At 34.7% G+C, this 14,195-nt stretch overlaps 1 protein-coding gene across 8 annotated transcripts in view; it reads right to left on the reverse strand.

Annotated features, from left to right (window-relative positions):
• Positions 1–14,195, reverse strand: part of PHF20L1 (PHD finger protein 20 like 1) — a 78,112-nt gene that overhangs the window by 19,682 nt on the left and 44,235 nt on the right. For all 8 annotated transcript variants that reach the window (XM_072733904.1, XM_072733903.1, XM_072733902.1 and 5 more), the window contains 2 exons: positions 11,205–11,261; positions 9,901–10,008 (listed from right to left, as the gene is read on the reverse strand). In XM_072733904.1, coding sequence (XP_072590005.1) covers positions 9,901–10,008; positions 11,205–11,261 — 165 coding nt within the window. The remainder of the gene's footprint in view (positions 1–9,900; positions 10,009–11,204; positions 11,262–14,195) is intronic.

Here is a 14,195-nt window from a genome sequence, read left to right on the forward strand (position 1 = left end):
CCCTTCCTGAGTACTGGCTGTCCCCCCTGCAGTACCTAAGCCCACCAAGTCCCCGCAGCCTCTGGTCACTTGGGAGGTTCACCTGGCAATTTTACCTGCAGTTTGAAGCTTCTCACGTCTGCATCATGATACATCCCTCACAGGAGGGTATTCACAAATCAAATAAATTTATGATTAATGGTTTTTATTTATGAAGCTCCAGAGTTTCCTGATTTTAGGTTCTCTGGAGTCTGGGTCCCCCAGAGCTATATGTACAGGGGTGGGGTGAAGGGAGAACAGACAAGGGGCAGTGCAGGCACACGAGTGCTCGCATATGTTCAAGACACTCATGGAAAGTGGTTTCAAGCTTTTCAATCCCGTTTGACCCTACGTCTTCAAATGTATTCTGGCAGCTTTAAAGAAAGAGAACACAGAAACAATTAGGTATGACTTGGGGCCTAGAGAGAGTTAAAAATCTGAAGAATTTACCATCAATTACAGACTCTGAATAATTTCTCATTTGGCTGGGTTTTTAAAAGTGTCTAATGAATATGAAAAAAGCCCAGATATGACATAAAGTATGTCAATACCACAAAATACTTAGGTGCCTGTCATGTAGTTTTCTTTTGAAAAAAAAAATTTTAATAATAGATTTAATTTTATTATATATTAATACATTTTTTACATTTCTCTCCCTCTTCTCATTTACTATGTACAGGTCTTGCATACCTCACATTACATTTTCCCTTTGCATTTGATGTTATTTGGATACTACTGTAAATGTTACCTTTAACATTTTATTTTCCAGTAGTTTTTTTCTAGTGTATGGAAATACAATATATAATTGTATATATATTGTCATTCTTAAATCTGCATATTAACATATGTTCTGATTTTATTTATATTCAATTAAGATATATCGTATTATTGGTATCAGAGGTGGAGGTCAGGAATTCATCAACTGCATACAACACCCAGTGCTCAATCACATCCCATGCCCTCCTTCATACCCATCACCCAGTTACCTCATCCCCCCACCCATCTCCCCTCCAGCGATTGTTTGTTTCCTATGATTAAGTCTCTTCCCGATTTCATCTTGTTTTAGTTTTTCCTCTCTTCCCCTATGATCCTGTTGTTTCCCGCATTCCACATGAGTGAGATCATATATTAATGGTCTTCCTCTGATAGACTTATTTTGCTTAGCATAATACCCTCTAGTTCCATCCACGTTGTTGCAAATGGCAAGATTTCATTTTTTCTGATGTCTGAGTATTCCACTGATACACAGACATCTTCTTTATCCATTCATCTGTTGATGGACATCTGGCTCTCTCCATAAGTATGGCTATTGTGGACAACGCTGCTGTCACGTTAAGAGAACACATGTTGGTTATCACTTTTGAAGGTCTCATTGTACCATATTCTAATTTGAACTGATAAATTCCCTTCCCACCTCAGTTTCCACTGTCCTAAATTTCTGCTCACTATCCTCTTGCTGTTTTTTTTTCTCTTGCTGTTCTTTATGCTGTTGCTGTTTGCATCTCTAAAATGGTTTCATATTACAACTTTTTGATCTTTATGTAAATAAAATCAGTTATAGGTTTTCTTCAGTGATTTTTAGCTTATCATTTTGTTCCTGAGATTCCTGTGGAATAATAAATAAATAATAAATAATAAATGCACTATATGCATTTATTTACATAGTGCACTATTTACATAGTGATATGGATTCCACAGAATGACCTCTGATGGACATCTGGGCTGCTGCCAGTGCTGCTACGGACATTCTCATAAATGCCTCCCCATGGGTCATGAGAGCTTACTTAGGAATTTTAGGTCACACGGCAGGCACAACTTGCTGGTGGCCATTTTCCAAAGGAGTCAGTACTGTATCTCCACAGACTTGGCAATATCTGATACCAATCACCTGATAATTTTTGCCCAGATAGCAGATAGAAAATAGATCCCATGAAGTCTTAAAAATTACATTAATTCTGCTGCTCATAAGATTGAGCATCATGTTATATAGTCATCTCACCACTTTAAGATTTTCAATTATGTGAAGTACCTGTTAAAATCTTTTGCCCGTTTTCATACTAGGGTATTTTTTTCTATTCTTGACTTCTAAATTTGAAACCTATTCTGAATACTCATCTTTTGTCAGGTACATGTGTTCTAGTATTTTCTGATGGTTTGTGCTGTCTTTTCACCCTCTATATAACTTTTTTTCTTCCCCCCTTGTAAGGGAATTTCTTTTAATTTTTTTTCTTTTTATCTTTTGATCCCCCCTTCACCCATTTCTCCTACCTCCATCCCCTACTTTTGGCAACCAATAATGAGCTTTTTTCCCCCCTTTAAGATTCCACATATTAAGTGAGATGAAATGGTCTTTGTCTTTCTCTTATTCCACGTTGCATAATGCCCTCAAGGTCCATCCACAGTTACAAATGGCAAGATTTCATGTTTTTTCATGACTAATACTCTATTGTGTGTTTTTGTATGTGTACACCACAATTTCTTTATTCATTCATCCATCAGTAGACACTTAGGTTGTTTCCATAGCTTGGCTACTGTGAATAATGCTACAATGAATGGGGGTGGGGGTGCATAGATCTCTTCAAATTAGTGTTTTTGTTTTCTTTGAACAAATACCACATGACAGAATTGCAGGATATGGTATTTCTAGTTTTAATGTTTTGAGGAACCTTCATACTGTTTTCCACAGTAGCTGCACCAATTTGTATTCCCACCAATAATGCAGAAGAGTTCCCTTTTCTCCATGTCCTCACCAACACTTGTTATCTTTTGACAACAGTCAGTCATTCTGACAAGTGTGAGGTGATATCTCATTGGGTTTTGATTTGCATCTTCCTAATGACTGATGTTGAACATCTTTTCATGTACCTTTTGGCCATCTGTATGTCTTCTCTAGAGAAATGTCTATTTCAATCTTCTACCCATCTTTTAATCAAACTGTGTTTTTGGGATCCCTGGGTGGCACAGTGGTTTAGCGCCTGCCTTTGGCTCAGGGCACGATCCTGGAGACCCGGGATGGAGTCCCACATCGGGCTCCTGGTACATGGAGCCTGCTTCTCCCTCTGCCTGTGTCTCTGCCTCTCTCTCTCTCTCTCTCTGTGTGACTATCATAAATAAAAAAAAAAATAAAAATAAATTAAAAAGAAAACTGTGTTTTTGCTACTGAGCTATGGGAGTTTTTAAAAATATTTTGGATATTAGCCCCTTAACAGGTAATACAATTTGCAAATATTTTCTCCCATTCAGTAGGCTGCCTTTTCATTTTGTTGATGGCTTCCTTCGCAGTACAGAAGCCTTTTAATATGATGTATTTCTGCTTATTTATTTGTGCTTTTGTTTTGGTTGATACCAAAAATGATTTAAAAAATCATCACCAAGATCTATGGAAAGATTACCTACTATGTTTTCTTCTAGTATTTTTATGGTTTTGGGTCTTCTGTTCAAGTCCTTAGTCTACTTTGAGTTCATTTTTGTGTTTGGTATAAGATAGTAGTCAAGTTTCATTCTCTTGCATACGGTTGTCCAGTCTTCCCAGCACTACTTATTGAAGAGACTACCCTTTCCCCATTGGATATTCTTGGCTCCATTGTCATAAATTCATTAACCATGTGTAAAAAAAGTTTATTTCTGGGTCATTCTCTTCCATTGATCTATATGTCTGTTTTTATGCTATTTTAATTACTGTAGTTTTGTATTATAGGTTGAAATCAGAATGTGCAAGGCCTCCAAGCTTTGTTTTTTTTCAAGGCTGCTTTGGCTATTTGGGTTTTTTTGTGGTTCCATACAAATTTTAAGCTTATTCCATTTCTTTGAAAGATGTCCTTGGAATTTTGATAGGGCTTGCAATGAATCTGTAGATTGTTTTGGGTGGTATGGACATTTTAACAATACCTATTCTTCCAAGCCATGAAAACAAAGTATCTTTCCATTTATTTGCATCTTCTTCAATCTCTTTCATTAACATCTCACAGTTTTTTAATATACAGGTCTTTAACTTCCTTGGTTAAGTTTATTCCTAGGTATTTTGTTCTTTTTGATACAACTGCAAACAGGATTGTTTCCTTGATTTCTCTTTCTGGTAGTATTTTTAGTGTACAGAAACGCAAAATTTTTATGTATGGATTTTATATACCACAACTTCGCTAAGTTTATAAGTTCTAATGGTTTTTTGATGGAGTCTTTAGAGTTTTCTGTATATAATATCATGCCATCTGCAAGTAGTGACAGCTTTAGCTCTTCCTTTCCAATTTGGAAGCCTTTTTTTTTTTTTCCTTGCCTAATTGCTCTGGCTAAGACTTCCAATACTGTGTTGAATAAAAGTGGCAAGACTAGGCATCTTTGTCTTGTTTCGGATTTTAGAGCAAAGGCTTTCATCTTTCCACCACTGAATATGATGTTAGCTGTCTGTCATATATAGGCTTTTATTATGTTGAGTTACATCCTCTCTATAACTTGCTTTGCTGAGAATTATAAATAAATGTTAAATTCTGTCAAATGCTTTTCCTGCATCTATTGTGATGAACATATGATTTTTATCCTTTATTTTGTTAACTTATTTGCAGATGTTAGACCATCATTGTGTCCCCAGAATAAATCCCACTTAATCATGATATATGATCCTTTTAGTGTATGACTGAGCTTGGTTTGCTAATAATTGTTGAGGATTTTCCCATCAATGTTCACCAGGAATACTGGCCTGTAATTTTCTTTTTTTTTACAGTGCCTTCGTCCAGGGTAATGCTGGCTGCATAAAATGAATTTGGAGGAGTTTCTTCCTCTTTTGTTTTTTTGGAAGAGTTTGAGAGTTTGCAAGAGTTTGAGAGAATAGTTTGATATTAATTCTTCTTTGAATTATCTGACAGAATTCACCAGTGAGGCCATCTGGTTTGGGACTTTTGTTGGGAGGTTTCTGATTACTGATTCAATCTCTCCTTACTAATAATCCGTCAGTTTAGATTTTCTATTTATTTAACTCTATTTTCATGATTTAGCTTTGGTAGTTTGCATATTTCTTGACATTTAACCATTTCTCCTAGATTGTCTAACCTTATGGTATAAAATTGCTCATAGTGTTCATTAGGGTTCTTTGCATTTCTGTCGTATCAATCAGTTGTTACATCTTCTGTCTCATTTATTAGATTCTTTTTTCTTGGTAAGTTTAGCTAAAAGCTTATCAAATTTTTTTCCATCACTATCTGTCTTTTATTAAGTAACAATTCCCAAATCTCCAGGACATACCCCCCAAAAGGAATAGTTTAACCAAACATGTACTAACTTATCTACATAAAAACAGAAATGCGTAATAACTTTTTTACTCATCCAATCTACTTTTAAAAAGGCTTATCAATTTTGTTCGCTTTTGCAAAGAACCAGTTCTCAGTTTCACTGATCTTCTCATTCTTTTTAGTCTTAGTCTCTATTTCTGCTTAATCTATTCTTCCTTCTACTAACTTTGGGCTTTGTTTCTTCTATTTCAAGATGAATAGTTGAGCCTTTTTTTTCTTGAGGTAGGCATTTATCCCTAGGAACTCCTTCTTTACACCTCTTTTTGCTGCATCCCACAAATTTTGGTATATTTCCATTTTTGTCTTCAGGCATTTTATTTCTCTTTTGATTTCTTCTTTGACCCACCATTTACTAGCATGTGGCTTAATCTTCACATGTTCATGAAGTTCCCAATTTTCTCCATGTAATTAATTTCCAGTTTTATTTTATTGTGGCCAGACAAGATGCTTAAGAGGATTTCAATTCCCTTAAATTTATTACGATTTGTACTTTGTGGCCTAACATATGATCTAATATGGAAAATGTTCTATGTACACTTGACAAGAATGGGTATTCTTCTCCTTTGGGATAGAATGTTCCAATATATCTGTTAAGTCCATCTAGTCTATCATGTCATTTAAGGTGGTTTCCTTGTTGATTTTCTGGCTGGATACTCTATCCACTGATGTAAGTGGGATGTTAAAATCCCCTACTATTATTGCATTGCTACGTACATCTCCCTTTAGATCTGGCAATATTTGCTTTTTATATTTAGGTACTCCTATTTATAGGGTAATAAATATTTATGTTATACCCTCTTGTGGGACTGACCTCTTTATCACTATGTGGCATCTATCTTTGCCTCTTCTTATTGTCTATTTTATGATAGAAGTAGAGCTACTTCAGCTTCTTTCTGGCTTCCATCTCATGGAATATTTTTTCACTTTCTGGGATCCCTACAATATGAAAGTCCATCTGATGTTGTCCCATCAGGCCCTTAATCTACCCTTTTTTTTTTTCTGCTCTAATTGGGTGTCCCATTGCCTCATCTTTGAGTTCATGGATCTTTACTCCTGCGTCATCTAGTTGTCCCTAAACCCCTCCCTCCTTAGTGTAATTCTATAATCCTGTCTTGTCAAATTTTCAACCTTTCCCTTTATTAACACTTTTTGTTTGGAAATCCCTCTGTGCCCTCCAAGATCATAAAGATGTTTTCCTATACTGTGTTGTCTTTCAAAGTTATATAGTTTGGTCTTCCACACATTTCATCACTCATCAACCTGGAATTTATAGGTGCATATGGTATAAAGCAGGAATCCAATTTCATTTTTTTCTTCACCACATGGATTATAAATGTTTTTATACCATTTACTGAAAGGTTTATCCTTTACCTACTAATCTAAAAATGTCAGCTTTGTGTAAAACAAGTTTTGACATATGTATATGCTTTGGATTATCCTGTCCTTAATCAATACGTCTATTCTTCCAAATGCCTCACTGCCTTAAACTATAGCTGAATAGTTCTTTTTATTAAGATTGACTATTATTTTTGGCTTCTTACTCTTCCATTGTAAGTTGTAGAATCAGCATTGAATCTGTAGATTTACGTAGTATGAAGTGGCATCTTTTCAATACTGAATCTACTAACCAGTAAATACGAATTTTCTCCCATGCTTTAGGCTTCTTTAATGTTTCTAAATAAGGTTTTATAATCACGTAGTCATAATGTTGTTTTTTGAATATTAAGGACACACAGATGTATCAAATGGTTTTTGTACATATATAAAGATAGTAACGTTTGTTGTCTTTCATCTGTTACTGTGGAATTTCACTGATTTCTAAAAAAATTTTTTTAAACAATTTTTTTTTAATTAGGAAAACTTTACCCTCAACATGGGGCTCAAATTCACAACCCCAAGATCAAGAGTTGCATCTCCTGATTGAGCCAGCCAGGGACCCCCAATTTCCTAATGTCAAACCAAATTTGCATTCTGACCTTATGTGGTCATATGTTTTAATGCACCACTGAATTTAATTCTGTAACCTTTATTTATGTGTTCTGTATCTATGTCCATAAATGAGAAAAGCCTATGACTGTCCTTCCCCATACAGTTCTCTTCTGATTTTGAACAGTTATTTAAATAACGTAAAACGAATCTGGAGGTACATTAGTTTCCTAGGGCTGCTCCAACAAATCACCACAAATCTGCTGGATTAAAACAACAGAAGTTTATTCTCTCACAGTTCTGAAGGCCAGAAGTCCAAAATTCAGTGTCAACAGGGCCATTTCCCTTTGAAGTCTCTAGGGGCAAATTCTTCCTTACCTCTTGCAGTGTCTGGTAGCATGAGTGCCTTGGCTTGAGAATACAGCACTCAGATCACTGTCTGTGTCTCCTCAATGCCTTCTTCCCTGTGGATTCCCCATCACCCTCTCCCTTCCAATATACTAGCTGTTGGCTTTGGGTCCACTCTAAATCCCAGATGATCTCATTCTTAAATCATATTGGTAAAGATCCTATTCTAGAGTCACATTCACAGGTACAAAGGTTGGAAGCTGGACATATATTTTTGAGTGACACTACTCTCCCTATTACAGGAGTGTTGTCTCTTTTTCTAAATTCTGCAATAATTTATGTAAGTTTAGCATAGTCTACTCTTTTAATGTTTGGTAAAACTTGGCAGCAAAACATTTGGAGTCAGGACTTTAGCTCTGTGGCAAGATTTTAACATAATAATTAAATTTCCTTTCAGGTTTGAAGACTGTTCAGGTTTGTAACTTCTTCGTAAGTGAGTTTGGTGTCTGGCAATTATCCATATGCCATCTAAACTCTCAAGTTCATTGGCATAAAGCTGTTTACATTTTTCTTCATTTTAAGTCTAGAACATCTGTAATTATATTCCCTTTAGTTCCTAATGCTATTTACTTGTATGTTTTGTCTTTTTCCTTAACCAGTGTTCCTAGAGGTTTATCGACTTTATTAGTTTTCTACAAAAATTAATTTTATTTTTTCTTCCTAGTATTTATTTTTTAGTTCACTAATTTCTACTCTTGTTTATTCTCTACTTCTACATTTTTGAGGTTCCTCATTTCTAACTTTTTAATTAGCTGGATGCTTAGCTGATTTTCAGCTTTCTTTTCTAATGTAAATATGTATGGTGACACATACTCTTCTTATAAAGGTTGCATTTTAGCTACATTCTCAAGTTTTGATATGTATCTTCATCATTTCATAAGCTCTTAATATCTTATTTACCTGCCCCCTGGTATTCAGTTGGTTAAGTGTCAGACCCTTGGTGTCAACTCAGGTCATAATCTCAGGGTCGTGAGATGGGAGCCCTGTGGCAGGCTGTGCGCTGGACTGCTGGAACCTGTTTAGGATTTTCTCTCTCCCTTTCCCTTCCCCCTCACCCACTTGAGCATGCTGTCTCTCCAAAAAAAAAAAAAAAAAAAAGTTTTTTAAATTTTGTATCTAGGAACTAATAAAGTGATCTGAACCTTTTAGTAGCCTATCTCTATAATGAATTTTCCTTTAATGACTATTTTATTTGATATAAATAGATCTACTCCAACTTTCCTTTAGGTTTGTATTTGCCCATAATTTTTTTCCATGCTTTTATTTTCAACATTGCTCTGTCCTCTCCATCCTTCTATTTAGATGTCTTTTGAAAATAACCTATAACTGGATTTTTAAAATTAATTATGATACTGTCTTACTGTAATTACAGATATATTTGGATTTATTTCTACCATCTTATTTTGTAATTTGTATTTTTCTTTTCTATTTTTTTCTTTGTATCACCTTCTTTTGGATGGTTTTTTCATTACATTTGCTTACTGTCTATTTTGGAAATTACACCCTATGCTTCCATTCTTTTAGTATCATGTTAGAAATTCTACAATGCAGATTTAACGTGTTAGAGTCTAAAAGCAATACATTTCTTTTACTCTTTCACAACAATACAAGACCTGAAAAACTGAAATACAAGCAGGTCTCTCTAAATGTACAAGCTATTACTATTGTCATATATTTTTCTTCTCTGCCACTTTGTTTTTACCCATAAATCAAAATGATTTATATAATCAATGTGCAGACTTATTCACATATTTACACTTTCTTTGCTCATTATTTCTTCTGGCATCTCAAACCTTCCTTTGTCATCATTCTCCTTCAACCTTCAGGTACAGGATTAGAATATCCTTTACACAGGGTATTGACAGAAATCATTGTTTTTTCAAAAGTTCTCCCAGAAATATCTTTATTTCACATCCTCATTTTTGAAAGCTACTTCAAGGGACTGTAATTCTAGACTGAAAATAATTCCTTCAGTAGACTGAAGCACACCTGACAAGGGTATCCAGTCCACCATAATGTTGGAAATGAAAGACTCTAATCAGCTGCAATGATTAGTGTACAGATGGATTAATTTACAGACTATAGTAAACAGAGTTGCATATTTTCTAAATCAGCAAGACAAGGAAAAGCTATAGGGACTTCTCAAGTTCTCAACATGGGGATCTTGTCCTGTCTTCACTTTGATGGAAGAACACAGAAAAACTGAAAGAATCTGAAAATTAAAAACAAACAAAACAAACAAAAATAACCACTTTAGCATACTTACCATGCTGCTTGGATTTCTTTTTCTTTTTCTTTTTCTTCTTCTGTTTTGGTTTGTAGTGATCTTTGTCTTTCTTCTCTTTTCTTTCCTTATCCTTTTCTTTTCTTTTACCTAAGTGACACAAGTGACAAAGTTAGCAATCATGATTGATCCTCAGTTGTTTTTCTGTGGTTAACCTAAAAGCAGCATTTATGTTTTAATCAGCTATTCCAGTCACCTGCCCAGTGGATGGATTCAATTAAACTGTTCCTGTCATGAGTCTGGAACTCCTGATTAGCTTATTGGGCTCTAAGAGGGGGTCTTCATTAGCAGTGTTGAGAAATCCCAACTCCTGACACCTTGAAGTTAACACAGACAGTAGTTAAAATCTTAAATGAGTAATATACTCAGTTCCCTGATGTGGCAAGAAATAAACTCCATAATTTAAGACCTGACTGAGGAGACTTAGCACTTCCCCACAGAATTTAATGAGAAAATATATTAGACTTAAAAAAGAACTTAATGAAATTTTTTCCTTTGGAAAAATAAAAAATTAAACCAATCCATAAATAATTCCTTCAGTCTGCCAATCCTTCCCAGTGTGTACAATTATGAAGGCTAATAACACAAAGCAAAAACTTATTTCATCAGACTAATTTTTTCCAAAATTTTAAAATACCTTTTTTCCAGTCATATGACTTTAAAGAAAACGAATGGGTGTGAAAGCAGTATCCTTGGGTACTTTACTTAAAATTGGTTTATCACATATAGTAACTACTGCTCCAACTCAGGATGATGTAGCCTACAATTTATCAAACATATTTAACCATATTCAGGGACCCAAGCTCCAGTTAGCTAGTCTATGGAATATTTAAGACTGTCATCAATTATTGCAAAACTTTTCATCATTATAGCACAGAAGACAAAAAAAAAAAAAAAAAAAAAGGCAGAAAACTCAGTAACCTTTCTATAAGGTCGGTAAAGAAGAAAGTCAGAAAAAAATATCACTATTTCAGTTCATCATCCATTCCCTAAGTCTCAACAGTATTACATGGTAGCTTATTTTTAAATAGCCATAACTGTAGAGATGTTCAAAAACACAAAATTCTCAAAGAAAGCCTTAGACTCCCTTGACAAAAAAGATACACATAAGATATTTACGTGTTTAAGAAATCCTGTATCTGGAGCTGAGTAACACTAATAAATACTAAAATAGAAGCTCACTTACACCTAAAAGAGCACTAATACATAAGAAGTAAGGGACAGACTATGTCCCCCCACTGCCAAGCCATCTAGTCTTTTGCTTAAAGATTACTTTCTGTTCATACCAAATGCTGTTGAGCTTTTTTCTTCCAATTTCACTTTTTTTTCTGTTTTCGATATTCCTGCAGTTTTAGGGGAAAAAAAGGTAAGTTTAGTCAGAAAAGTTTTAAAAGTATGGGACAATGTTTTACATTACAAGAGTTCACAACACCCTACTTCAGGCTCTTTTCTCCTAAAGCCCTACATCACTTTACCACCTGAACTAGTGACAAAGAAGTGGGGTTTCTTATGTCAAAAGACTGATAATTAAGGATAATTTTTATTCCTTCAGACTATCCACATTAAAATCCTGGGTACCTGTTTGGCCTTGAGCAAATCATGTAATCTTTCTTTTTCTTTTTTTTTTTTTTTTTTTTCATGTAATCTTTCTGTTTAGTTTCCTTATTCACCAAATAGGAATGACTTTTTATCCTCACATTATTAGCATTATGTGAGTCTAAGTACATAAAGTGTTTAGACCAGTGCTGGAGGAATAATAAGTGCGTTCTTTCACTTTCTCCTCTGTGGTATGGTAATAATTGAAGATTACACCATTTCTAGAAATCGCACAAATATGGGTGCAAACACTTACAAAGTTTGACAAATGTACTGGGCAATCAGTAAAGATCTATTCTGCCTTTGACAATCCAGATGTTGAAATGCACCTTGGTGGTAAGTCCAACGTAATGTGCCCACTTCCAAGACACTTAAGACATGAATGCTACTCAGGTCATCCACATGAAATACTAAACTTTATATTAAAGTATACTGGTTTTCAACAATCTGTATAAGATTTTTAAACTAATACTTAATTTATGTTGCCTAAAATAAACTTGTACCTTTGAACTCCACAATGAGTGGATTGTTAGGTAATAATAAAAGCCAAAATATAATTATTTTACAAACCATTTTTGGTCTTTTTCTAAATGTAAAATACAAAAGCTCATTTATACCTTAAAAATATTCAACCTTCATGACATTTGGGTACTATTAACTCATAGTTAAACCAGTACACTTCATAATGGAATAGAGACATTTAACCAAGCTTCTCAACTCATATTCAACTGTTTCCAGTGCTAATATCTTAGGTGTATCTAAGATTAACCTAAGAAAAATATTATAGTGCATTTAAAATACAATTTCAGTCCATTATGCTTTAATACCACCTTTCACAAGATTTGTTGATTTTTAAGTCACTCTAATACAGAATCAAAAAGCTAGCATTTAATTCATCTTCAAATATTTTATAGAATTTAAACAAAAATATCACTCAATTTGAATTAAATGTTAATAAGGCTCTAATAAGTGAAGTTTCTTTTTTTCTATTTTTTTAATTTATTTTTTATTGGTGTTCAATTGAAGTTTCAAATTAAGTAAAAATACTGATAAGCTTCCTTGACAAAAAAAAAAAAAGAAAAAACACTCTCATGACAAAAAAACAAAAGGAACATCAGTACAAAGAAATACAATTAAACTTCCTTATTATCAAGGCTGTCAAAGAACACAACACTTCCTTTAATAACTACTACCACACCATGAAAATTCTACATATCTGATGTTTTTTTCCTGAAAATGATGAGGACTTTACAAGACAATGAGAGAGGAGGTTCTGAGTCCTCAGAGGGTAGCAGACACGCTGGAGCAGCTGCTGACTGTGATGTTTGCCTTGGAAGCCCCAACCCTCTGGAGCACTGAATCCAGGGTGATTCAGATGAAGACTGCCTTACTGGGCTGCCTTCATGCCCTGGATCCAGGTGTGGGATCCCTCAGGTACTTAGAGGACAAATAATATGAAGCGCTACGAAGTGCTCACTGCTCCAGAACACAGGTCAGCCCAATAGAAGAGAGACAATCACTCCCAGAGTGCTCCCACCTAGTCAGAAACGACTAGGTCTAGATAAAGTTTTCATGTGTTCTAGTGGTTCCCAAACTTTTATATTTCTTAACTGATAAACGTCAGAAGTGAAATTGAGAGACTGACAAAGGGTTGTGAACATTTTGTTAAGTTTATTAAAATAAATACTCATCTCTGCAGTGATGGCAGGACTTCTAAATAAAAAATATCTAAATAGAAAAATAACATAGATCTTTTTGAGAATTCAACAAGAGAAAAAAATAGTTTTATGAGAAGTTCACTATCTTATACTTATTTCGCCATGTGTTAGAATTTGGGAACCAAAGAATGAGGCTATCAGTTTATTGAATAGTAATTTTTAAATTTTACCATCAGAACATTTTCTTCAAACAAAATATAAGATAGTCCAATAAATAATACAAAAACAAAAAAAAAATGAACAAAAACAAACAGAGCTATTTAAAGAGAGGTAGATCTCTGAGCCGCATCTGCTTGCATACAGCATAAAACCCAGCAATGCAGGGGGTTTCTCAAGCCCTTTCCAGTCTGCAAAATATCTGTAATTCCTCTGGCTAAAAACGAGGCTATCCCTGAGACTCTCCATGGAAACCCCAGGCTCTGTAGGAGCCATGAACATTTGGTGTGGGGGTGGAAGTAGATTACGGAGTCCCTGGTTGTAGTTTTGATTTGCAAAATTCTGGGGAAAAAAAAAATTGAAAAACTTAAAAACAAAAAGCCTTTTAAAAAAGGAAATGCAAAGTTAAGGTAAGACACTGGACTAAAACCCATCTATTTAAAGTTCCAGCACAGTGACACAGCACAGGCAAGCGGTCCACAAGTCAGAGCTTCTGTGATTATTACTGGCTCACCCTTCCATACACTGCGCTTGAGCTTCCATATCTTTTAACACCTTAAAGAGGTTAGAGGAATTCAGTATTTGTTACACATACAATCAGCAGATAAGTAAGAAAATGAGCTAACATTTCCAGATAGTAACAAAACTAAGGTTCTATCCTCACCTAAAACTGCTTGGCTCTATTAGATAAAGCACTCTAATAATAAAATGAAAACAAAAGCATCAATTTTTACAAGGATACCAGTGAATTTTTTGGGGGGTGGGCCAATCTTCACCTCAATTAGTTACCATGTTGCCATGCTTCCC

Source organism: Vulpes vulpes, chromosome 13, assembly GCF_048418805.1.
Source record: "Vulpes vulpes isolate BD-2025 chromosome 13, VulVul3, whole genome shotgun sequence".
Lineage (NCBI taxonomy): Eukaryota > Metazoa > Chordata > Mammalia > Carnivora > Canidae > Vulpes > Vulpes vulpes.